Source organism: Nerophis ophidion, linkage group LG18, assembly GCF_033978795.1.
Source record: "Nerophis ophidion isolate RoL-2023_Sa linkage group LG18, RoL_Noph_v1.0, whole genome shotgun sequence".
Lineage (NCBI taxonomy): Eukaryota > Metazoa > Chordata > Actinopteri > Syngnathiformes > Syngnathidae > Nerophis > Nerophis ophidion.
Window position 1 is genome coordinate 46,933,250 of NC_084628.1, and position 26,829 is coordinate 46,960,078.

Genomic DNA, 26,829 nt, shown 5'->3' on the forward strand with positions numbered 1-26,829 from the left:
CGATACGGCCTTTTTTTTAATATCTCGATATTTTTGGGCCATGTCACGATACACTAGGGGTGTAACGGTACGTGTGTTTGTATTGAACCGTTTCGTTGCAGACATGGTTGTTGTGCGAAAAGATCAATCAATCAATCAATCAATGTTTACTTATATAGCCCTAAATCACTAGTGTCTCAAAGGGCTGCACAAACCACTACCACATCCTCGGTAGGCCCACATAAGGGCAAGGAAAACTCACACCCAGTGGGACGTCGGTGACAATGATGACTATGAGAACCTTGGAGAGGAGGAAAGCAATGGATGTCGAGCGGGTCTAACATGATACTGTGAGAGTTCAATCCACAATGGATCCAACACAGTCGCGAGAGTCCAGTTCAAAGCGGATCCAACACAGCAGCGAGAGTCCCGTTCACAGCGGAGCCAGCAGGAAACCATCACAAGCGGAGGCGGATCAGCAGCGCAGAGATGTCCCCAGCCGATACACAGGCGAGCAGTACATGGCCACCGGATCGGACCGGACCCCCTCCACAAGGGAGAGTGGGACATAGGAGAAAAAGAAAAGAAACGGCAGATCAACTGGTCGAAAAAGGGAGTCTATTTAAAGGCTAGAGTATACAAATGAGTTTTAAGGTGAGACTTAAATGCTTCTACTGTGGTGGCATCTCGAACACATTATGTTTGTGTCCCTCCAGTAACATGGTGACATTTCTCAAGTTGAACTATGCAAATTTAAAATAATACATGTCGGACTCAATCTTCAAAGTGGGTGTTTGAGAGAGCGAATTGAGCTCATGTAGTTATTATTTGTTAGTAATATTATGACAAATTTAATAGAAATGTCTGATAACATCGGACTGCCATTTTTTTCGGCCGATACATGCTTTAAAATGTAATATCGGAAATGATCAGTATCAGTTTCAAAGTCATCGGCATCGGTTTCAAAAAGTAAAATTTAGGACTTTTTAAAAGGCCGCTGTGTACAAGGACGTAGGTAGAAGTACAGAGCGCCAATAAACCTTAAAGGTAGGGCTGGGCGATACGGCTTTTTTTTTAATATCTCGATATTTTTGGGCCATGTCACGATACACTAGGGGTGTAACGGTACGTGTGTTTGTATTGAACCGTTTCGGTGCAGACATGGTTGTTGTGCGAAAAGATGAACACATTATGTTTGTGTCCCTCCAGTAACATGGTGACATTTCTCAAGCTGAACTATGCAAATTTGAAATATCACATGTCCGACTCAATCTTCAAAGTGGGTGTTTGAGAGAGAGAATTGAGTTCATGTAGTTATTATTTGTTAGTAATATTATGACAAATTTAATAGAAATGTCTGATAATATCGGACTGCCTTTATTTTCGGCCGATACATGCTTTAAAATGTAATATCAGAAATTATCAGTATCAGTTTCAGTCATCGGCATCGGTTTCAAAAAGTACAATATAGGACTTTTTAAAAGGCCGCTGTGTACAAGGACGTAGGTAGAAGTACAGAGCGCCAATAAACCTTAAAGGTAGGGCTGGGCGATACGGCCTTTTTTTAATATCTCGATATTTTTGGGCCATGTCACGATACACTAGGGGTGTAACGGTACGTGTGTTTGTATTGAACCGTTTCGTTGCAGACATGGTTGTTGTGCGAAAAGATGAACACATTATGTTTGTGTCCCTCCAGTAACATGGTGACATTTCTCAAGTTGAACTATGCAAGGTTGAAATAATACATGTCGGACTCAATCTTCAAAGTGGGTGTTTGAGAGAGCGAATTGAGCTCATGTAATTATTATTTGTTAGTAATATTATGACAAACTTAATAGAAATGTCTGATAGTATCGGACTGACATTTTTTTGGGCAGATACATGCTTTAAAATGTAATATCGGAAATTATCAGTATCAGTTTCAAAGTCGTAGGTATCGGTTTCAAAAAGTACAATTTTGGACTTTTTAAAAGGCCGCTGTGTACAAGGACGTAGGTAGAAGTACAGAGCGCCAATAAACCTTAAAGGTAGGGCTGGGCGATACGGCCTTTTTTTAATATCTCGATATTTTTGGGCCATGTCACGATACACTAGGGGTGTAACGGGACGTGTGTTTGTATTGAACCGTTTCGGTTCAGACATGGTTGTTGTGCGAAAAGATGAACACATTATGTTTGTGTCCCTCCAGTAACATGGTGGCATTTCTCAAGTTGAACTATGCAAATTTGAAATAATACATGTCGGACTCAATCTTCAAAGTGGGTGTTTAGTAGAGCGAATTGAGCTCATGTAGTTATTATTTGTTAGTAATATTATGACAAATTTAATGGAAATGTCTGATAATATCGGACTGCCATTATTTTTGGCCGATACATGCTTTAAAATGTAATATCGGAAATTATCGGTATCAGTTTCAGTCATCGGTATCGGTTTCAAAAAGTAAAATTTCGGACTTTTTAAAAGGCCGCTGTGTACAAGGACGTAGGTAGAAGTACAAAGCGCCAATAAACCTTAAAGATAGGGCTGGGCGATACGGCCTTTTTTTAATATCTCGATATTTTTGGGCCATGTCACGATACACTAGGGGTGTAACGGTACGTGTGTTTGTATTGAACCGTTTCGGTGCAGACATGGTTGTTGTGTGAAAAGATGAACACATTATGTTTGTGTCCCTCCAGTAACATGGTGACATTTCTCAAGTTGAACTATGCAAATTTGAAATAATACATGTCGGACTCAATCTTCAAAGTGGGTGTTTGAGAGAGCGAATTGAGCTCATGTAGTTATTATTTGTTAGTAATATTATGACACATTGAATAGAAATGTCTGATAATATCGGACCGCCATTATTTTCGGCCGATAAATGCTTTAAAATGTGATATTGGAAATTATCAGTATCAGTTTCAAAAAGTAAAATTTCGGACTTTTTAAAAGGCCGCTGTGTACAAGGACGTAAGTAGAAGTACAGAGCGCCAATAAACCTTAAAGGTAGGGCTGGGCGATACGGCTTTTTTTTTAATATCTCGATATTTTTGGGCCATGTCACGATACACTAGGGGTGTAACGGTACGTGTGTTTGTATTGAACCGTTTCGGTACGGGGGTTTCGGTTCGGTTCGCAGGTGAACCGAACGACACGGACATATTAAGTAGCGCACCGCACGATGTGTAAACAATGCACAACGAGGCACCATGAATTAATTTACGTGGACCCCGACCTAAACAAGTTGAAATTAGGGATGCACCGAAATGAAAATTCGGTGCATCGTTTGTTTTAGTCACCATGGCAACGTATTGTGCTCCTCCTCACGGGCTACTGTCACACACCTGTTTCTGATGATTATTTGTGTATTTAAGCCCACCTGATTCCTTCGTTCGTCCTCGGTCAATTGTTTGCTTTATGCAACAAGTCACATTAAGTATTCTGTTCTATGTCTTTCCATGTGCTAAGTTCCGCCTTAGCTTGGCGTGCGGTCGACAAGTTATATTTTTGTACTTTTTGTCTCCAGCTAAGTTTAGCATTAGCTTCCCGTGCGTAGGCACGCGCTTTATTTTTCCATTTTTGTTTCAGTGTTCTTTTGTTTTATTATATTAAAAATCGGTTTCTTACCCGCACTCCTGCCTGACTGGTCGTTTGCATCCACGAAGTGGCAACTCCGCGCAGCAAGTGCGCCGAAAGCGTGACAACCGGCAGACGATGTTACCTGTGTTGCTTTTCTTGGGAATTAATTCTTCCTTCATTTGTTACCAGATTCGCACCTTCTTTCTTTCGTATTACCACTCGCACCACAGCTAACCTTACCCATGCCGCTACCTCTCTGCTCCGCGAGGGCGTATACGTACGTGACGTATGTAAGAAGGTGCGCTTGTTTTATGTCTCTGTGAGAAGGAGAGACAAGAAAGAGTGAGAAGAGCCTGCAGTGTAATGCCCGCAGCTAAAAGCAACTGCGTGAGAACGTGTACTCGAATATCACGATATAGTCATTTTCTATATCGCACAGACAAACCCACGATATATCGAATATATCGATATATGGTCCAGCCCTAACTACTAACGCCACTAGTGTATAGATCAGTAGTGAAGCTTATGTCCTTATTTTCATCTATCAATCAATCAATCAATGTTTACTTATATAGTAAACTCACTAGTGTCTCAAAGGGCTGCACAAACCACTACGACATCCTCGGTAGGCCCACATAAGGGCAAGGAAAACTCACACCCAGTGGGACGTCGGTGACAATGATGACTATGAGAACCTTGGAGAGGAGGAAAGCAATGGATGTCGAGCGGGTCTAACATGATACTGTGAAAGTTCAATCCATAATGGATCCAACACAGTCGCGAGAGTCCAGTCCAAAGCGGATCCAACACAGCAGCGAGAGTCCCGTTCACAACGGAGCCAGCAGGAAACCATCCCAAGTGGAGGCGGATCAGCAGCGCAGAGATGTCCCCAACCGATACACAGGCAAGCGGTCCATCCTGGGTCCCGACTCTGGACAGCCAGTACTTCATCCATGGCCATTGGATCGGACCGGACCCCCTCCACAAGGGAGAGTGGGACATAGGAGAAAAAGAAAAGAAACGGCAGATCAACTGGTCTAAAAAGGGAGTCTATTTAAAGGCTAGAGTATACAAATGAGTTTTAAGGTGAGACTTAAATGCTTCTACTGAGGTAGCATCTCAAACTGTTACCGGGAGGGCATTCCAGAGTACTGGAGCCCGAACGGAAAACGCTCTATAGCCCGCAGACTTTTTTTGGGCTTTGGGAATCACTAACAAGCCGGAGTCTTTTGAAGGCAGATTTCTTGCGGGGACATATGGTACAATACAATCGGCAAGATAGCTATCAATGTATGCAGGAGTGTGGCCGTCACGTTGTTTGATGTCACTAAGATGACATATCAAAACAACACTAAATTAAAGTCCACTTTTTGTACAGAACGCCACTACAATAGTTTTAAACAAGTAAAAGTGCACTTTTGTGCATGATGTCACACAAGATATTTCAATAACTGTCAAAAATGAGCTGCATAGTAAATGATAAATGGGTTGTACTTGTATAGCGCTTTTCTACCTTCAAGGTACTCAAAGCGCTTTGACACTACTTCCACATTTACCCATTCACACACACATTCACACACTGATGGAGGGAGCTGCCATGCAAGGCGCCAACCAGCACCCATCAGGGGTAAGGGTGAAGTGTCTTGCTCAGGACACAACGGACGTGACGAGGTTGGTACTAGGTGGGGTTTGAACCAGGGACCCTCGGGTTGCGCACGGCCACTCTCCCACTGCGCCACGCCGTCCCTATAGGAAATCAAATAGTGTATGTCCTTCGCCATGTGGTAGGTTCCTGCTCCTTTTGTTGTTGATTTTTCTTTTTCATACGGTGTTGATCTGGAAAGTGTTGCTTCTGCATTTTGTTGACATGCAGAGTTTCAAGCACTCCTCATTGTCTAGCGGGTGACTTTTCAAATGATGCTACATTAGCAGTGCTGCTACTTTTTGTAGCAACGCATTTGCCGCATTAATGTTGAACATATTCCCACTTGTAGCCAAACCACTGCCAGACGATGCCCCCCGTGCTGTTTTTTGGGGAATTAATTCTCCCTCCATTTGTTAGCAGATTCGCACATTCTCTTTCTCTCGTACTACCACCCGCACCACACCGTTAGCATCACCGCTAACGTGGCCATGTCGCTACCTCTCTGCTTAGCGGAAGCGTGAGAATTTGCACACGTTACCCGTGTAAGAAGGTACGCTTGTTTTAAAGGGGAACATTATCACAATTTCAAAAGGGTTAAAAACCATAAAAATCAGTTCCCGGTGGCTTGTTGTATTTTTTGAAATTTTTTTCAAGATTTTACCGGTCCCCGAATATCCCTAAAAAAAGCTTTAAAGTGCTTGATTTTTGCTATTTGCGATGCGACTATCCATTTCCCTGTGACGTCATACAGTTCTGCCAATGTAAGCAAACAACATGGCGGTTACCACAGCAAGATATAGCGACATTAGCCCGGATTCAGACTCGGATTTCAGCCACTTAAGCGATTCAACAGATTACGCATGTATTGAAACAGAAGGTCGGAGTATGAAAGTGCTGAAGAAGAAACTGAAGCTATTGAGCGAATAGCTATTGACGCTATTCATAGCCATAGCATGGCCGAATAGCTGCGTTAGCATCACCGGTAAAATGTGCGGACCAAACGATCAGGACTTTCGCATCTTTTGACACTGGAGCAACTTAAATCCCTCGATTGGTAAGTGTTTGTTTCACATTAAATGTGGGTGGAAGGAAACGTAATATAGTTGCAAATGCATCTGCAGGTTATTCATACATCTCTGTGCCATGTCTGCTTTAGCACCGCCGGTAAATGGCATGTTAGCATCGATTAGCGTAGCATGTTAGCATCGATTAGCTGGCAGTCAACATCAACAAAACTCACCTTTGTGAATTTGTTGACTTTATAGTTGCAAATGCATCTGCAGGTTATCCATACATCTCTGTGCCATGTCTGCTTTAGCATCGCCGGTAAATAGCATGTTAGCGTCGATTAGCGTAGCATGTTAGCATCGATTAGCTGGCAGTCTCGCCGCAACCAAATATGTCTGATTAGCACATAAGTCAACAACATCAACAAAACTCACCTTTGTGATTTCGTTGACTTAATGGTTGCAAATGCATCTGCAGGTTATCCATACATCTCTGTGCCATGTCTGTCTTAGCATCGCCGGTCAAATGTGAAGACACTCTGGTACATTCAATGGGGGTCTGGCGGCAGATTTCTTGCCAGTGGTGCAACTTGAATCCCTCCCTGTTAGTGTTGTTACACCCTCCGACAACACACCCACCAGGCATGATGTCTCCAAGGTTCCAAAAAATAGTCCAAAAAAACGGAAAATAACAGAGCTGAGACCCGGTGTTTGTAATGTGTTGAAAATGAAAATGGTGGGTGTGTTACCTCGGAGACGTCACATTCTGACGTCATCGCAAAAAGAGCGATAAACAGAAAGGCGTTTAATTTGCCAAAATTCACCCATTTAGAGTTCGGAAATCGGTTAAAAAAATAGATGGTCTTTTTTCTGCACCATCAAGGTATATATTGACGCTTACATATGTCTGCTGATAATGTTCCCCTTTAAGTCTCTGTGAGAAGTAGACACAACAAAGAGTGGGAAAAGCATGTAGTGCAATGCCAGCAGTTAAAAGCAACTGCGTGAGAACGTTTACTCGAATATCACAATACTCATTTTCTATATCGCACAGAGACAAACCCGCGATGTATCGATATATCGCCCAGCCCTATTTCAGATGTTTTTTCATAAACCGTGCCATCACTACAACGTTGTGACCTGGTCACCATATTTAGTGACTAATCAGAGCCTTCTCGATTCCTGTTATCAAAGAGCGACTATTGACAAATCAAGTGGAGACTTTGGAAGACTCTGAAATGAAAGCATGTATCACTTTTCTCAGCAAGCTTCTGTAACGTATTATTTTCGGGTCTCCCCATGTCTAGCATTAAAAGATTACAGTTGGTACAAAATGCGGCTGCTAGACTTTTGACAAGAACAAGAAAGTTTGATCATATTACACCTGTACTGTATATACCTTTATATACATATATACATACATATATACCTATACTGTATATACCTTTATATACATATATACATACATATATACCTATACTGTATATACCTTTATATACATATATACATACATATATACCTGTACTGTATATACCTTTATATACATATATACATACATATATACCTGTACTGTATATACCTTTATATACATATATACATACATATATACCTATACTGGCTCACCTGCACTGGCTTCCTGTGCACTTAAGATGTGACTTTAAGGTTTTACTACTTACGTATAAAATACTACACGGTCTAGCTCCAGCCTATCTTGCCGATTGTATTGTACCATATGTCCCGGCAAGAAATCTGCCTTCAAAGGACTCCGGCTTATTAGTGATTCCTAGAGCCCAAAAAAAGTCTGCGGGCTATAGAGCGTTTTACGTTCGGGCTCCAGTACTCTGGAATGCCCTCCCGGTAACAGTTCGAGATGCTACCTCAGTAGAAGCATTTAAGTCTCATCTTAAAACTCATTTGTATACTCTAGCCTTTAAATAGACCTCCTTTTTAGACCAGTTGATCTGCCGCTTCTTTTCTTTCTCCTATGTCCCCCCCTCCTTTGTGGAGGGGGTCCGGTCCGATGACCATGGATGAAGTACTGACTGTCCAGAGTCGAGACCCAGGATGGACCGCTCGTCGGGACCCAGGATGGACCGCTCGCCTGTATCGGTTGGGGACATCTCTACGCTGCTGATCCACTTGAGATGGTTTCCTGTGGACGGGACTCTCGCTGCTGTCTTGGAGCCACTATGGATTGAACTTTCACAGTATCATGTTAGACCCGCTCGACATCCATTGCTTTCGGTCCCCTAGAGGGGGGGGTTGCCCACATCTGAGGTCCTCTCCAAGGTTTCTCATAGTCAGCATTGTCACTGGCGTCCCACTGGATGTGAATTCTCCCTGCCCACTGGGTGTGAGTTTTCCTTGCCCTTTTGTGGGTTCTTCCGAGGATGTTGTAGTCGTAATGATTTGTGCAGTCCTTTGAGACATTTGTGATTTGGGGCTATATAAATAAACATTGATTGATTGATTGAATGCGCCATGGCCAAGTATGAACATTTATGCTGACATCATGCATTGCGTCGGTTAAAATTTGGAAGTCTGAGGCTTTGAGGCCTATTCGTCTTAAAAAATGTTGGTTTCTCAGAAATCTAGACTTTGTGAGTGGAATTGGATCCGCACCATCTCATTTGCATAATCAACCATGACGCAGAACTCAGTGGTTGTGTGTAGAGAGGTGGAATAAAGAGTTTTCGTTTGTCTTGTAAGAAATGGTGTCACATGTTCTCAAGTTTTATCAGTATTTGACAAAAGGACATTAAGTTACTGACTTGAGGTGGCTTTCATTTTGTGCAGGGTTGGAAAACATGAACGTAGAAGCGATTAGTGGTCCTGTAATTGAGGGTTTTATGAAGACGGCCGTGACATTGTGGAAGGTTTATTAAAAAAGGAAGGGTAACGGTCGTAACTCAGAAAGCAACTTATTTTCATCCAGCTTTCGTTCACATCACATCCGTCAAGTGCTCTGAGGCAGTGGTCCCCAACCACCAGTCCGGGGACCGGTACCGGTCCTTGAAAAAATTGCTCCAGGGCCAGAGAGAAACATGAAATAATTTATAAAAGACTGCATTTTCTCCGACGTAACTTTAGCCTGTCCCACTAGACCAGGGGTAGGGAACCTATGGCTCTAGAGCCAGATGTGGCTCTTTTGATGACTGCATCTGGCTCTCGGATAAATCTGAGCTGACATTGCTTAACACGATAAGTAATGAATAATTCCACATGTAATCACAGTGTTAAAAAAAAAAAGTTCAAAATATAAAACATTCTCATGCATTTTTAATCCATCCATCCGTTTCCTACCGCACCTGTTCAAGAAGTTACGTTAATGGTAAGAAGTTATTTATTTATTATTGGTTAGTGTGGGGCTTGCCCTCCTGGGGGTTTTTCAGACCATTAAGCACCGACATGAGAGCCTGTTTCAGGGTTACAATATTGTTTTTTTTTTCAATAAGTCTCTCAGTTTCTTTCCAGCAATTGTCTTTTCCTCTTTCGTTCTTGCTCGCGCTCTGGCTCCAGCCCCAACCCCATGTCTCCTCCTGGCTGCTGCTTATAACAGAGCGACAGGTGATTAGATAACGAGGCCCAGGCGGGCCATCTACGCACCTGTCGCTGATTTCGAGGCCGATCCTGGCAACACCCCACTTCGCTGCAGGCCCGCAGGCCACGCCCCCTCCACAGTTAGCTTCAGAATAACAATGTTATTACAAAGAATAAGAGACCTATTATACTCTAGAAATGTTGGTCTTACTTAAAAATGCACGCGTTTAGTTGTGTTCAGTGTTGAAAAAAATATTATATGGCTCTTACGGAAATACATTTTCAAATATTTGGATTCTTGGCTCTCTCAGCCAAAAAGGTTCCCGACCCCTGCACTAGACCATGGGTGTCAAACTCTGGCCCGCTGTGTAATTTCATTTGGCCCTTGAGGCGATATCAAATTAACATTAGAGCTGGCCCGCCAATATTATACAGCAGCGGTGCCGCTGTAACGCCGCGTTCACTGTTCATACTCACACTTGCCAACCCTCCTGATTTTCCCGGGAGACTCCCTAAGTTCAGTGCCCCTCCCGAAAATCTCCCGGGGCAACCATTCTCCCGAATTTCTCCCCGGACAACAATATTGGGGTCCTGCCTTAAAGGAACTGCCTTTAGCGTTCTCCACAACCTGTCGTTACGTCCGCTTTTCTTCTAAACATACAGCGTGCCGGCCAAGTCACATAATATATGCGGTTTGTACACACACACACAAAAGTGAATACAAGGCATATTTGATCAACAGCCACACAGGTCACACTGAGGGTGGCCGTATAAACAACTTTAACACTGTTACAAATATGCGCCACACTGTGAACCCACACCAAACAAGAATGACAAACACAATTCGGGAGAACAACCGCACTGAAACACAACAGAACAAATACCTAGACACCCTTGCAGCACTAACTCTTCCGGGACGCTACAACATCCACCCCCGCTACCCCGACCACCTCATTATTTTATTTTCAAATGTACTAGCAAGTGGAAAAAGTTCATGTTGATATTTACTTCAGAAAGCTTCAAATACAAAAGAGGCGTTACATTTTTCATTTAAATGTTATTTCTGCGATGTTTTTTCGTTTGTTTTTTGAAAGTTGATTTTGCACTATTAGGTTGTATAGACGTTGTTGTTACTTCAAGGCTTGAATGTTTGATTCATTCCTTATTGTTATTTTACTTTCAAATGTATTATTAGCCAGTGGAAAAAGTTTATTTTGATATTTACCTCAGAAGGCTGTAAATAGAAAAGAGGCATTCAATTTGTATTTAAATTGTATTTGATATGCCATTGATGTTTTTTAATTATTATTATTATTATTTGAAACTGGATTTTGCATGTCACTATAAAGTTATATAAGCCTTGCTTGTTCAATATTCAATGCAAAACTTGTTTGGGTCCCTATTAAAAGGTTAATTTGTTCAACTTTGGCCCGCGGCTTTGTTCAGTTTTACATTTTGGCCCACTCTGTATTTGAGTTTGACACCCCTGCACTAGACCATGGGTGTCAAACTTGTTTTCATTGAGGGCCACACCGCAGTCATAGGGCCGCTTGGAACAGTAAATCATTCATCAATTTGCCTATGAATTAAAAAAATTTTTTTTATTTCTATGGAAAGAGTAAAAAAAATCTGTGGATTTGACCACTTTTTTTAACATAAAAAAACCGGCAGCTTAGTTGCCAGTCTTTTACTGTACAATACGGTATATGGCAGGGGTCGGGAACCTTTTGGGCCGAGAGAGCCATGAAAGCCAAATATTTTCAAATGTATTTCCGTGAGAGCCATATCATATTTTTTTTAACACTGAATACAACTAAATGCATGCATTTTTAAGTATGACCAACATTTTTAGAGTATTATAAGTCTGTCATTCTTTTTAATAACATTGTTATTCTGAAGCCTACCAATAATAAATAAAATACATTTTCATGTCAAATTAATTTTCAATACAGTGTAAAACCAAATATATATTATTTAATATATATTATTGTTTTAGTTGCTTAAGAGATATTCCTGGCTCTGAATTTGCTCATTGCTATTTTTATGTTTTTGTGCATTACTTGTTGCCGTAATCATTAAACGAACAGGTTACTCATCAGTTACTCAGTACTTGAGTAGTTTTTTCACAACATACTTTTTACTTTAACTCAAGTAAATATTTGGATGACTACTCCTTACTTTTACTTCAATCAATCAATCAATCAATGTTTACTTATATAGCCCTAAATCACTAGTGTCTCAAAGGGCTGCACAAACCACTACCACATCCTCGGTAGGCCCACATAAGGGCAAGGAAAAACTCACACCCAGTGGGACGTCGGTGACAATGATGACTATGAGAACCTTGGAGAGGAGGAAAGCAATGGATGTCGAGCGGGTCTAACATGATACTGTGAAAGTTCAATCCACAATGGATCCAACACAGTCGCGAGAGTCCAGTCCAAAGCGGATCCGACACAGCAGCGAGAGTCCCGTTCACAGCGGAGCCAGCAGGAAACCATCCCAAGCGGAGGCGGATCAGCAGCGCAGAGATGTCCCCAGCCGATACACAGGCGAGCAGTACATGGCCACCGGATCGGACCGGACCCCCTCCACAAGGGAGAGTGGGACATAGGAGAAAAAGAAAAGAAACGGCAGATCAACTGGTCTAACTTGAGTAATAAATCTCTAAAGTAACAGTACTCTTACTTGAGTACAATTTCTGGCTCCTCTACCCACCTCGGCCCAGGGCTCTCATTAATTCAGCGTTGTATTAAATTGTATTTTTCACAAGTGGGAAGCCGGAACCCTAAAAATAAAGCCTACATTAAACCGGTCCGTGGTGCCAAAAAGGTTGGGGACCACTGCTCTAAAACCAACAGCACACTTCTAACCTTCACAATAAAAGCGCTGCGAGCTACATGCTGCCTGACCACAAGGGACAAAACAAGGGTCTCCAAAAAAAATAGCTCACATTACCTTCATTGTGTTTACCAGCGGGATAAGGGTCTGCTTTAACGGAGCCGGTTTTGAGTTTCAGCCAGAGGTTAAGTAAGCCATGGCCGGACTGCTGCTGACCGCTGTCAGGGGCGTCTTTGTGTTTTGAATTAACACCTGTAAGGGCTTTCAAAATGTTTATATACAGCATAGTAACTGGTAGTGCTGTCTTCATATCGTCAAAGATTAAACAATTTGATTCGGAGGAGTCTGATTAGACCAGGGGTGTCAAACTCAAATACAGAGTGGGCCAAAATTTAAAACGGAACAAAGCCGCGGGCCAAAGTTGAACAAATTAACCTTTTAATAGTGACCCAAACAAGTTTTGCATTGAATATTGAACAAGCGAGACTTATATAACTTTATAGTGACATGCAAAATTGAGTTTCAAATAATACTAATAATTTAAAAATAGCAATGGTATTTCAAATCAAATTTAAATAGAAATTGAATGCCTCTTTTCTATTTGCAGCCTTCTCAGGTAAATATCAACATAAACTCTTCCCACAGGCTAATAATACATTTTTATATTGTAGCGTCCAGGAAGAGGTAGTGCTGCAAGGGGTTCTGTGTGTTTGTTCTGTTGTGTTTATGTTGTGTTACAGTGCGGATGTTCTCCCGAAATTTGCTTGTCATTCTCGTTCACAGTGTGGCGCATATTTGTAACAGTCTTAAAGTTGTTTATACGGCCACCCTCAGTGTGACCTGTATGGCTGTTGACCAAGCTTGCATTGCATTAGCGTGTGTGTGTGTGTGTGTGTGTAAAAACCACATATATCATGTGACTAGGCCGGCACGCTGTTTCTACGTAGGAAAAGCGGACGTGACGAAAGGCTTTAGAGGACGCTTGAGGCAGTGCCTTTAAGGCACGCCCCCAATATTGTTGTCCAGGTGGGAATCGGGAGAAATTTGGGAGAACGGTTGCCCCCTGTGATTTTCGTGAGGGGCACTGAAATTTGGGAGTCTCCTTGGAAAATCGGGGGGTTAGCAAGTATGAGTATTAGCGGTGTTACAGCGACACCGCCACTGTATAACACCGGCGAGCCAGCTCTAATGTTAATTTGATATTGCCTCAAGGGCCAAATGAAAATACACGGCGGGCCAAATTTGGCCCGCAGGCAAGAGTTTGACACCCATGGATTAGACTATCAATCGTGGAGTCCGTCAAATCATCGGATAATAAACCCACGGTGGAAGGGAGGCGGAGTTAAGTTCCTGCTGAGGGCCGGGCGATATATGGAATATAAATAAATAAATGGGTTGTACTTGTATAGCGCTTTTCTACCTTCAAGGTACTCAAAGCGCTTTGACACTACTTCCACATTTATCCATTCACACACACATTCACACACTGATGGAGGGAGCTGCCATGCAAGGCGCTAACCAGCACCCATCAGGAGCAAGGGTGAAGTGTCTTGCTCAGGACACAACGGACGTGACGAGGTTGGTACTAGGTGGGAATTGAACCAGGGACCCTCGGGTTGCGCACGGCCACTCTCCCACTACGCCACACCCGATATACCCGATATATCGCGGGTTTGTCTCTGTGCGATATAGAAAATGACTGTATCGTGATATTCGAGTATACGTTCTCACGCAGTTGCTTTTAGCTGCAGGCATTACACTACAGCAGGGGTCGGGAACCTTTTTGGCTGAGAGAGCCAAAAAGCCAAATATTTTCAAATGTATTTCCGTAACAGCTATATAATATTATTTTTAACACTGAACACAACTAAACGCGTGCATTTTTAAGTAAGACCAACATTTCTAGAGTATAATAGGTCTCTTATTATTTGTAATAACATTGTTATTCTGAAGCTAACTGTGGAGGGGGCGTGGCCCGCGGGCCTGCAGCGAACTGGGGCGTGCCAGGACCGGCCTCGAAATCAGCGAGAGCTGCGTAGATGGCCCACCTGAGCCTTGTTATCTAATCCCCTGTCGCTCTGTTATAAGCAGCAGCCAGGAGGAGAGATGGGGGTTGGGGCTGGAGCCAGAGCGCGAGCGAGAACGAAAGAGAAAAATACAATTGCTGGAAAGCAACTGAGAGACTTATTGAAAAATAAAACAATAGTGTCGGTGCTTGGTGGTCTGAAGAACCCCCAGGAGGGCAAGGCCCACACTATAGCTCGGTTGGTAGAGTGGCCGTGCCAGCAACTTGGGGGTTGCAGGTTCGATTCCCGCTTCCGCCATCCTAGTCACTGCCGTTGTGTCCTTGGGCAAGACACTTTACCCACCTGCTCCCAGTGCCACCCACACTGGTTTAAATGTAACTTAGATATTGGGTTTCACTATGTAAAGCGCTTTGAGTCACTAGAGAAAAGCGCTATATAAATATAATTCACTTCACTAACCAATAATGAATAAATAACTTCTTAACGCAACTTCTTGAACAGGTGCGCTAGTAAACGGATGGATGGACTAAAAATGCATGAGAATGTTTTATGCTTTGAACATTATTTTTAACACTTATTACAAGTGGAATTATTCATTACTTATCGTGTTAAGCAATGTCAGCTCAGATTTATCCGAGAGCCAGATGCAGTCATCAAAAGAGCCATAGATTCCCTACCCCTGCACTACCGGCTCTTCTCTCTCTTTCTTGTCTCTCCTTTGCACAGAGACATAAAACAAGTGCACCTTCTTACTTACGTCACATACTGTGTCGGCCGTGCATCGTCTGACGGTAGTTTGGCTTTAAGCAGGAAGTTGTTGAACAGACAGCAGTAATATGTCAAGTATGCGACAAAAGCTAATGCTACAAAAAGTAGCATACGTGCTAATTCGTAGCATCATTTGAAAAGTCACCCGCTAGAGAATGAAGAGTGCTTGAAACCCTGCATGTCGACATCTACTAACAAAATGCCGAAGCAACAGTTTCCACATCAACACCGTATGAAAAAAATAGTCAACAGAAGGAGATAGTCCGCAGGAACCTACCACATAGCAAAGGACATACACTATTTGATTTCCAATTATGCAGCTCATTTTTATTTGACAGTTATTAAGATATCTTGTGTGACATCATGCACAAAAGTGCACTTTATTTGTTTCAAAATATTGTAGTGGCGTTCCGTACAAAAAGTGCACTTTAATTTAGTGTTGTTTTGATATGTCATCTTAGTGACATCATGCACAAAAGTGCACTAATAGCTTGTTTTAAAAATGTCTGACAATCTTGCACTTTTTGTTTTGGAAATGACATGAATGTTTGTGCCACTCTTAATAACTGTTTAATAAATACACTTTTAGTTGTGATTTTCCTCTCTGCATGAAAGTTTAAAAGTAGCATATATTAATGCAGTATGAAGAAGAATGTTTGAATGTAGACACATAGAATCATCATACTGCTGTCATTATATGTATCAAGTGTTTATTCAAGGCTAAGGCAAAATATGGAGATATACATGGTGTATTGTGACATGGTATAAAAATATTGAGATATTAATAAAAGGCCATATCGCCCAGCCCTACCTCCCGTGTTCAAAGGATGAATCTATTGCGTTCATTATTAGTGAAAAAGTAGTGTGCAGACAAATAGTTTTTAGGGAGTAAGAGATCAATCTGATCTGCTTTTTTGGCTTTTACTAGAAAGTGTTCGCTGCTTCCAATAACCGCTTTCGGTCGCTACTTCCTGTTGTGACGTCTTCTGTCTAACACAGCTGGTCGCACACATTTCTCTCGCTAAAAGCTTTTTATCTGCACACAAGTGTTTTTTACTAATAGTGTTTTCAAGATGTTTCTACATTATTGTTACATGTATTTTGATATGGCCTAAAAATATCAAGATATTAAATTAAAGCTGCAAGCAGTGATGGACTGGACCGACTTTTGCTGGTGTTTCCTGCCTTTACCCATTCAACATATCTTTACCTGCACATTACCTACCTTCCCTGCATCCTGGGGTCACACTGGCGCTTCTTTCTGTCACCTACACGGTGGTGCCTCCTGCCATCACCCAGACAACATATCTTTACCTGCACATTACCTACCTTCCCTGCATCCTGGGGTCACACTGGCGCTTCTTTCTGTCACCCGTACACAGTGGTGCCTCCTGCCATCACCCAGACAACATATCTTTACCTGCACATTACCTACCTTCCCTGCATCCTGGGGTCACACTGGTGCTTCTTTCTGTCACCCGTACACGGTGGTGCCTCCTGCCATCACCCAGACAACATATCTTTACCTGCACATTACCTACCTTCCCTGCATCCTGGGGTCACACTGGCGCTTCTTTCTGTCACCCGTACACGGTGGTGTTTCCTGCCTTTACCCATTCAACATATCTTTACCTGCACATTACCTACCTTCCCTGCATCCTGGGGTCACACTGGGGCTTCTTTCTGTCACCCGTACACGGTGGTGCTTCCTGCCATCACCCAGACAACATATCTTTACCTGCACATTACCTACCATCTGTGTATCCTGGTGTCAAACTGGTGCCTCCTTCTTTCACCCAGTCAACATATCTTAACCCGCACAGTACCTACCTTCTCTGCATTGTGTGGTCACGCTAGTGCTTCCTGCTTTTAAGCGGAGATGTTGAGACGGCAGCAGCGCAGCAGCATCAGCGTAGCAGTTCTTTGATAGCTCGTAAAATCAAAACCGGAGCAGTTTTTTAAACTCTGTTTGCAACTTTTATTCAGAAGGGTTCACTCTCTCTCCTGTGGGAGTTTGAGGCCGACACAACAAACGCGCTCAGAGGAGATAATGTTTGAAAAAAGTTGACGGGTTTTTACAAAAATTTAGTTTTGAAGCGGTAATTGCCAACTTCCTGTTCATTTTTGGATGTAAATGAATGAAATGTAGGTCTAAGTGAGACCTACATAGAGGTTTTTGTTTCATGTCTCTACGACATTCCTACCGGAAGTTACAACAAGTTTTGTCTGTGTTTTCTTCTTAGGAGCAGTTTTGTCTGTGTTTTATTCCTAGGGGGCGCTAGAGCGCAATTTTGAGTTTTTTTTTTTTTTTTTTAATTATATCGCAATATTCGCCAGTCCTGATGTGTGTGTCCAGTTTGGTGAGTTTTGAAGCATTTTAAGGGGGTCAAATTACAGCTCAAAGAGGCAAAAATTAAATATTTTAGGAAACTTTTGTTTCAAAAGGGTTTTCGCCAACTTCCTGTTGATTTTTGCTGAAGAAGGTCAATGTATGAAATCTAGGTCTAAGTCAGACCTACATAGAGATTTTTGTTTCATGTCTCTACGACATTCCTAACAGAAATAAGAACCAGTTTTGTCTGTGTTTTTTCTTACGGGGCGCTAGAGCGCAATTTTGAGTTTTGTTTTTTTGATTAGATCGCAATTTTCGCCAGTCCTGATGTGTGTGTTAAATTTGGTGAGTTTTGATGCATGTTAAGGTGGTCACATTACAGTTCAAAGAGGCGGCGGTATAATAATTATAAAACCTTAAAAATGCAATAGGGCCCTCTGTCCCAAAGGGACATTCGGCCCCTAAAAAAGCCCATATTGCCCAGTTTTAACCCAAAATGAATTTTCACCCCACAAAGAAATGAATGCATCTGTTTCACTTCTGTGCGCATATAAAGCTGCTCAAGATTTGTCAACATTAAACCATAACGAGCCATACTTTTTTTCTTTTTTTACTCTTGTAGAACCAGCAGCATTCTCAGCAGAGACCACCCCCCGGACAAGAAACCTAAAAGTGACAAAACCTCACTTCCCTCCAATGAGTTTGACCCGACAGGTAATGTCACACACCTATTTTGCTCATCTCATCACTTTGTCAGTCCGTCCTACCACTTGTCGGACATATTTATTTTTTACACTAAACACATGGTCTGGAAATAGATGCCTGTTGATGACAGTTACCACAAGGCAGCTGGGATGCTGAAAGTGTGTCTTTATTCTTTCTGTGGTCTGATCTTATTCTTAATGTGTTTTTTAATCAATCAATCAATGTTTATTTATATAGCCCTAAATCACAAGTGTCTCAAAGGGCTGTTTTTAAACGACTTTCTTTCTCAAATCAGTCCACTGACACTATGTATTTCTTGTTGACAGTCCACATTTAATGTCCCAGAGAGCTCACTGGTCCTTTATATTTGCAGCTGCTTACATCTTTAAAGGGGAACATTATCACAATTTCAAAAGGGTTAAAAACAATAAAAATCAGTTCCCAGTGTCTTGTTGTATTTTTTGAAGGTTTTTTCAAAATGTTACCGGTCCCAGAATATCCCTAAATAAAGCTTTAAAGTGCCTTATTTTCGCTATCTCCGAAACCACTATCCATTTCCCTGTGACGTCATACAGTGCTGCCAATACAAACAACATGGCGGTTACCACAGCAAGATATAGCGACATTAGCTCGGATTCAGACTCGGATTTCAGCGGCTTAAGCGATTCAACAGATTACGCATGTATTGAAATAGATGGTTGGAGTATGGAGGCAGATAGCGAAAACGAAATTGAAGAAGAAATTAAAGCTATTGAGCTAATAGCTATTGACGCTATTCAGCCATAGCGTGGGTGTACCTAATGAAGTGGCCCATAGCATGGCTGCCTTATTAGCATCGCCGGTAAAATGTGCGGACCAAACGATCAGGACTTTCGCATCTTGTGACACTGGAGCAACTTAAATCCGTCGATTGGTAAGTGTTTGTTTCGCATTAAATGTGGGTATCTAGATTCAAATGTACAAACAGCTAGCGTAAATAGCATGTTAGCATCGATTAGCGTAGCATGTTAGCATCGATTAGCTGGCAGTCATGCCGCAACCAAATATGTCTGATTAGCACATAAGTCAACAACATCAACAAAACTCACCTTTGTGATTTCGTTGACTTAATGGTTGCAAATGCATCTGCAGGTTATCCATACATCTCTGTGCCATGTCTGTCTTAGCATCGCCAGTCAAATGTGAAGACACTCTGGTACATTCAATGGGGGTCTGGCAGCAGATTTCTTGCCAGTGGTGCAACTTGAATCCCTCCCTGTTAGTGTTGTTACACCCTCCGACAACACACCCACCAGGCATGATGTCTCCAAGGTTCCAAAAAATAGTCGAAAAATCGGAAAATAACAGAGCTGAGACCCGGTGTTTGTAAGGTGATGAAAATGGCGGGTGTGTTACCTCGGAGACGTCACATTCTGACGTCATCACCACATGACCGATAAACAGAAAGGCGTTTAATTCGTCAAAATTCACCCATTTAGAGTTCGGAAATCGGTTAAAAAAATATATGGTCTTTTTTCTGCACCATCAAGGTATATATTGACGCTTACATAGGTTTGGTGATAATGTTCCCCTTTAACGTTCGCCGTGCCCTTGCAGTTTCACGTACGTTGGTGCAAATGAGGTCTGTGATGTGTTTGGGTGGTTTAAACTCACAGCTTAAACATCAAGACAGACAAAGCCTCCTACGCTTGATGAACTGCACTTCAAGTTTATGACAGAGTGAGGTTTTTCAAGGGGTTAGAAATAGTTCAAAAAAACCAGTTTGATTTGGTGACACTCCCTGTGGTATTTGTCATCCATCAGGGCAGTATGACTGAAGCTTCTGTAATCAAAACATCTAAAAAAAAAAAAAAAAAACCTCTACACCACATGGTGGATTATCCCAGTATGTTGCAACATCACTTAAGCAAAAACTAGTTTTTACAGTTTCCACACTGATGCAAAAAATCTGTTCACTAACCTTTGATATATAAAAGTACATTTTTGTCTCCCCCAACTCATTATTATTAATTTTAGCTATGAATGTCTATTTAAATACAGTTGCTCTAACTACAGGCGCACTATCTTATGTTTTAAAAGGCCTTTATTGTATGACTGTATTATTATTTGGACTAAGTCTCAAAGTGGACCAATAGTGTATTGACAGTCTATTGGCAAGTATCAAATCTGGCCTTGATGCTGGAATTTAGATAGTTTAAAAGTGTTTTTTGTATGCCCTGCTGAGAACATGACATTGTATATCTCTGTAGCTTTAATGCTAATGAGATGTCCACACATTTCCTTCAGAGTGTGTGTCTCCAAGATCTCTTATTGTACCCTCAATCTCCTTTTTACAAAAAAAAATTTCTGAATGACACTTTATTTGTGATCACTCGACTGACAGAGGTGGTTGCCAGCTTAGTTAATAAAATCACCTCTATTGTGGGGCGGTATGGCTCGGTTGGTAGAGCGGCCGTGCCAGCAACTTGAGGGTTGCATGTTCGATTCCCGCTTCTGCCATCCTAGTCACTGCCGTTGTGTCCTTGGGCAAGACACTTTACCCACCTGCTCCCAGTGCCACCCACACTGGTTTAAATGTAACTTAGATATTGGGTTTCACTATGTAAAGCGCTTTGAGTCACTAGAGAAAAGCGCTATATAAATATAATTCACTTCACTTCTGTTGCGGAAAATGAACTGGATGTGTTCATATCTTAATAAAACCTCTAAAGCAGGGGTCTCAGATACGCGGCCGGCGGGCCAATTGCGGCCTACTAGACGTTATTTTGCAGCCCACACCTTATAGGGGAACATTATCACAATTTCAAAAGGGTTAAAAACAATAAAAATCAGTTCCCGGTGGCCTGTTGTATTTTTTGAATTTTTTTTCAAAATTTTACCGGTCTCGGAATATCCCTAAAAAAAGCTTTAAAGTGCTTGATTTTTGCTATTTGCGATGCCACTATCCATTTCCCTGTGACGTCACACAGTGCTGCCAATGTAAACAAACAATGGGAATACCACAGCAAGATATAGCGACATTAGCTCGGATTCAGACTCGGATTTCAGAGGCTTAAGCGATTCAACAGATTACGCATGTATTGAAACAGATGGTTGGAGTATGAAAGTATTGAAGAAGAAACTGAAGCTATTAAGCGAATAGCTATTGACGCTATTCATAGCCATAGCATGGCCGAATAGCTGCGTTAGCATCGCCGGTAAAATGTGCGGACCAAACGATCAGGACTTTCGCATCTTGTGACACTGGAGCAACTTAAATCCATCGATTGGTAAGTGTTTGTTTCGCATTAAATCTGCAGGTTATCCATACATCTCTGTGCCATGTCTGCTTTAGCACCGCCGGTAAAATGTGGAGCCACTCTGGTACATTCAATGGGGGTCTGGCGGCAGATTTCTTGGCACTTTGGCATCTTGGGGCCAGTGGTGCAACTTGAATCCCTCCCTGTTAGTGTTGTTACACCCTCCGACAACACACCGACGAGGCATGATGTCTCCAAGGTTCCAAAAAATAGTCGAAAAAACGGAAAATAACAGAGCTGAGACCCGGTGTTTGTATTGTGTTGAAAATGAAAATGGTGGGTGTGTTACCTCGGTGACGTCACATTCTGACGTCATCACCTCCAGCGCGATAAACAGAAAGGCGTTTAATTCGCCAAAATTCCCCCATTTAGAGTTCGGAAATCGGTTAAAAAAATACATGGTCTTTTTTCTGCACCATCAAGGTATATATTGACGCTTACATAGGTCTGCTGATAATGTTCCCCTTTATTGTTATGTCCAAACATTGAGTGCAAGATTGTCAGAGACAATTTAAAACAAGCTATTAGTGCACTTTTGTGCATGATGTCACTAAGATGTCATATCAAAACAACACTAAATTATAGTGCACTTTTTGTACAGAACGCCACCAATAGTTAAAAAAAATTTAAGTGCACTTTTGTGCATGATGTCACACAAGATATTTCAATAACTGTCAAATAAAAATGAACTGCATAATAGGAAATCAAATAGTGTATGTCCTTCGCTATGTGGTAGGTTCCTGTGGACGTTATCTCCTTCTGTTGTTGACTATTTTTTTCATATGGTGTTGATCTGGAAATGCTTACTTCGGCATTTTGTTGGTGTGGCACCGAACGGAGATGTTGAAATGCGGAGTAAGCACTCTTCATTCTCGAGCAGGAGACTTTTGAAATGGTGCTACATATTAGCAGTAATGTCACTTTTTGTATTAACGCTTTTGCCCCACACTTGACAAATTACGGTTGTCTGTTCGACATATTCTCGCTTAAAGGGGAACATTATCAGCAGACCTATGCAAGCGTCAATATATACCTTGATGTTGCAGAAAAAAGACCATGTATTTTTTTAACCGATTTCCGTACTCTAAATGGGTGAATTTTGGCGAATTAAACGCCTTTCTGTTTATCGGTCATGTGGTGATGACGTCAGAACGTGACGTCACCGAGGTAACACACCCGCCATTTTCATTTTCACATTACAAACACCGGGTCTCAGCTCTGTTATTTTCCGTTTTTTTGACTATTTTTTGGAACCTTGGAGACATCATGCCTGGTGGGTGTGTTGTCGGAGGGTGTAACAACACTAACAGGGAGGGATTCAAGTTGCACCACTGGCAAGAAATCTGCCGCCAGACCCCCATTGAATGTACCAGAGTGTCTCCACATTTGACCGGCGATGACAGACATGGCACAGAGATGTATGGATAACCTGCAGATGCATTTGCAACGATAGTCAACAAAATCACAAAGGTGAGTTTTGTTGATGTTGACTTATGTGCTAATCAGACATATTTGGTCACGGCGTGACTGCCAGCTAATCGATGCTAACATGCAACGCTAATCGATGCTAACATGCTATTTACGCTAGCTGTATGTACATTTGAAACTAGACACCCACATTTAATGCGAAACAAACACTTACCAATCGACGGATTTAAGTTGCTCCAGTGTCACAAGATGCGAAAGTCCTGATCGTTTGGTCCGCACATTTTACCGGCGATGCTAATAAGGCAGCCGTGCTATGGGCCACTTCATTAGGTACACCCACGCTATGGCCGCCTGTTCTCGTCATTGAATTTTACTCTTTTTGTTGTTGTTGTGCATTCATCACGTCATACTCAACAGTAGGATGTGATCCCTTTAGAGACCACACTCCTGTCTCTACAAGCCATTGTTCTGTTAAACAACCTGTGTCTTTATTTTGTTTATCTTTTTCTTTTCCCATGATCCTTTTTTTCGCCTCCCCTCATGATTTTCTATGTTTCCTTTCTCTATGTGGGTGTGTATGTGTTTGTGCGCATGTCTTTTGTGTACGCCCGCCGTGCTGTGTGGTTGCGGGGCCCTTAGCAGACGCCCTGGTGGTGCAGAAGAGTGGCAGCAGCGGTGTGCTAGCAGAGGGGAATCCTGAGTCCTGTGGTAAGGATGCTCTTGCTGGAATGGCTGCTGTGTGACATCACTACATGCTTCATATCGACATACATGCTGGTGTGACCGTGCCTCTAGGGGGATTTATTTGGTTATAGTCAGTATAACTGCATTTTTCTCTTTTTGGGGAGACGCCAACGCTCGATTTCCTGGAAGAGGCCCGGAGGCAAAAATAACCACGATGTTCAACATTACGAAAATCCAATAGATTCTTACGATTTCAATACAATACACTATGCATCTATTTGTTTACTGTAAAATTGATATTTATACTACTAATGTTAGGAGTGTAGTGTACTAAAGCGCCTCCTGGTCGTATGGAGGGTAAAGTGAATTGAAGTGAATTATATTTATATAGCACTTTTCTCTAGTGACTCAAAGCGCTTTATCAATCAATCAATCAATGTTTATTTATATAGCCCCAAATCACAAATGTCTCAAAGGACTGCACAAACCATTACGACTACAACATCCTCGGAAGAACCCACAAAAGGGCAAGGAAAACTCACACCCAGTGGGCAGGGAGAATTCACATCCAGTGGGACGCCAGTGACAATGCTGACTATGAGAAACCTTGGAGAGGACCTCAGATGTGGGCAACCCCCCCCCCCCTCTAGGGGACCGAAAGCAATGGATGTGGAGCGGGTCTAACATGATACTGTGAAAGTTCAATCCATAGTGGCTCCAACACAGCCGCGAGAGTTCAGTTCAAAGCGGATCCAAGACAGCAGCGAGAGTCCCGTCCACAGGAAACCATCCCAAGCGGAGTTGGATCAGCAGCGTAGAGATGTCCCCAACCGATACACAGGCGAGCGGTCCATCCTTGGTCCCGACAGGCAGTCCATCCTGGGTCTCGACTCTGGACAGCCAGTACTTCATTCTTGGTCATCGGACCGGACCCCCTCCAAGGACTTGGATGGCAGAAGCGGGGATTGAACCTGGAACCCTCAAGTTGCTGGCACGGCCGCTCTACCAACCGAGCTATACGGGGTGGGCATCTATGTTGGAAAGGATCACAACCTTTTAGTCATCCATCCCTGCGTCCATTTTTTACCGCTGTGGAGCGGGTCTAACATGATACTGTGAAAGTTCAATCCATAGTGGCTCCAACACAGTTCAGTTCAAAGGGGATCCAAGACAGCAGCGAGAGTCCCGTCCACAGGAAACCATCCCAAGCGGAGTTGGATCAGCAGCGTAGAGATGTCCCCAACCGATACACAGGCGAGCGGTCCATCCTTGGTCCCGACAGGCAGTCCATCCTGGGTCTCGACTCTGGACAGCCAGTACTTCATTCTTGGTCATCGGACCGGACCCCCTCCAAGGACTTGGATGGCAGAAGCGGGGATTGAACCTGGAACCCTCAAGTTGCTGGCACGGCCGCTCTACCAACCGAGCTATACGGGGTGGGCATCTATGTTGGAAAGGATCACAACCTTTTAGTCATCCATCCCTGCGTCCATTTTTTACCGCTGTGGAGCGGGTCTAACATGATACTGTGAAAGTTCAATCCATAGTGGCTCCAACACAGTTCAGTTCAAAGGGGATCCAAGACAGCAGCGAGAGTCCCGTCCACAGGAAACCATCCCAAGCGGAGTTGGATCAGCAGCGTAGAGATGTCCCCAACCGATACACAGGCGAGCGGTCCATCCTGGGTCTCGACTCTGGACAGCCAGTACTTCATCCGTGGTCATCGGACCGGACCCACAAGGGAGGGGGGGACATAGGAGAAAGAAAAGAAGCGGCAGATCAACTGGTCTAAAAAGGAGGTCTATTTAAAGGCTAGAGTATACAAATGAGATTTAAGGTGAGACTTAAATGCTTCTACTGAGGTGGCATCTCGAACTGTTACCGGGAGGGCATTCCAGAGTACTGGAGCCCGAACGGAAAACACTCCTTAGCCCGCAGACTTTTTTGGGCTCTAGGAATCACTAATAAGCCGGAGTCTTTTGAAGGCAGATTTCTTGCCGGGACATATGGTACAATACAATCGGCAAGATAGGATGGAGCTAGACCGTGTAGTATTTTATACGTAATTAGTAAAACCTTTACATAGTGAAACCCAATATCAAAATGACATTCAAACCAGTGTGGGTGGCACTGGGAGCAGGTGGGTAAAGGGTCTTGCCTAAGGACTTGGATGGCAGAAGCGGGGATCGAACCTGGAACCCTCAAGTTGCTGGCACGGCCGCTCTACCAACCGGGCTATACGGGGTGGGCATCTATGTTGGAAAGGATCACAACCTTTTAGTCATCCATCCCTCCATCCATTTTTTACCGCTTATTCCCTTTGGGGTCGCGGGGGGTGCTGGTGCCTATCTCAGATATAGTCGGGCGGAAGGCGGCGTACACCCTGGACAAGTCGCCACCTTTTAGTCATACAATTTGGAAAACGATCCAACATTTTGAGGATAAATATGCATGCCTAGGACTGAGTGATATGGCCTTTTTTTTAAATATATCTCGATATTTTTAGGCCATGTCACGATACACCATATATATCTCCATATTTTGCCTTAGCCTTGAATGAACACTTGATACATATAACCACAGCAGTATGATGATTCTATGTGTCTACATTAAAACATTCTTCTTCATTCTGCATTAATATATGTTACTTTTAACTTTCATGCAGAGAGGGAAATCACAACTAAGTCAACTGACCAAAACTGTATTTATTAAACAGTTATTAAGCAGTGGCACAAACATTCATGTCATTTCAATACAAAAAGTGCAAGATTGCCAGAGACATTTTAAAACAAGCTATTAGTGCACTTTTGTGCATGATGTCACTAAGATGACATATCAAAACAACACTAAATTAAAGTGCACTTTTTGTACAGAACGCCACTACAATAGTTTAAAACAAATAAAGGGCACTTTTGTGCATGATGTCACTAAGATGTCATATCAAAACAACACTAAATTAAAGTGCACTTTTTGTACAGAACGCTACTACAATCGTTTAAAACAAATAAAG

At 42.6% G+C, this 26,829-nt stretch overlaps 1 protein-coding gene across 8 annotated transcripts in view; it reads left to right on the forward strand.

Annotated features, from left to right (window-relative positions):
- The window catches only part of arhgef12a (Rho guanine nucleotide exchange factor (GEF) 12a), a 194,674-nt gene that overhangs the window by 78,824 nt on the left and 89,021 nt on the right, over nucleotides 1-26,829 (forward strand). For 4 of the 8 annotated variants that reach the window (XM_061878260.1, XM_061878259.1, XM_061878261.1 and 1 more), the window contains exons 3-4: nucleotides 18,326-18,417; nucleotides 23,775-23,843. In XM_061878260.1, coding sequence (XP_061734244.1) covers nucleotides 18,326-18,417; nucleotides 23,775-23,843 — 161 coding nt within the window. The remainder of the gene's footprint in view (nucleotides 1-18,325; nucleotides 18,418-23,774; nucleotides 23,844-26,829) is intronic. The other 4 variants (XM_061878263.1, XM_061878262.1, XM_061878265.1 and 1 more) reach the window with 2 other exon arrangements.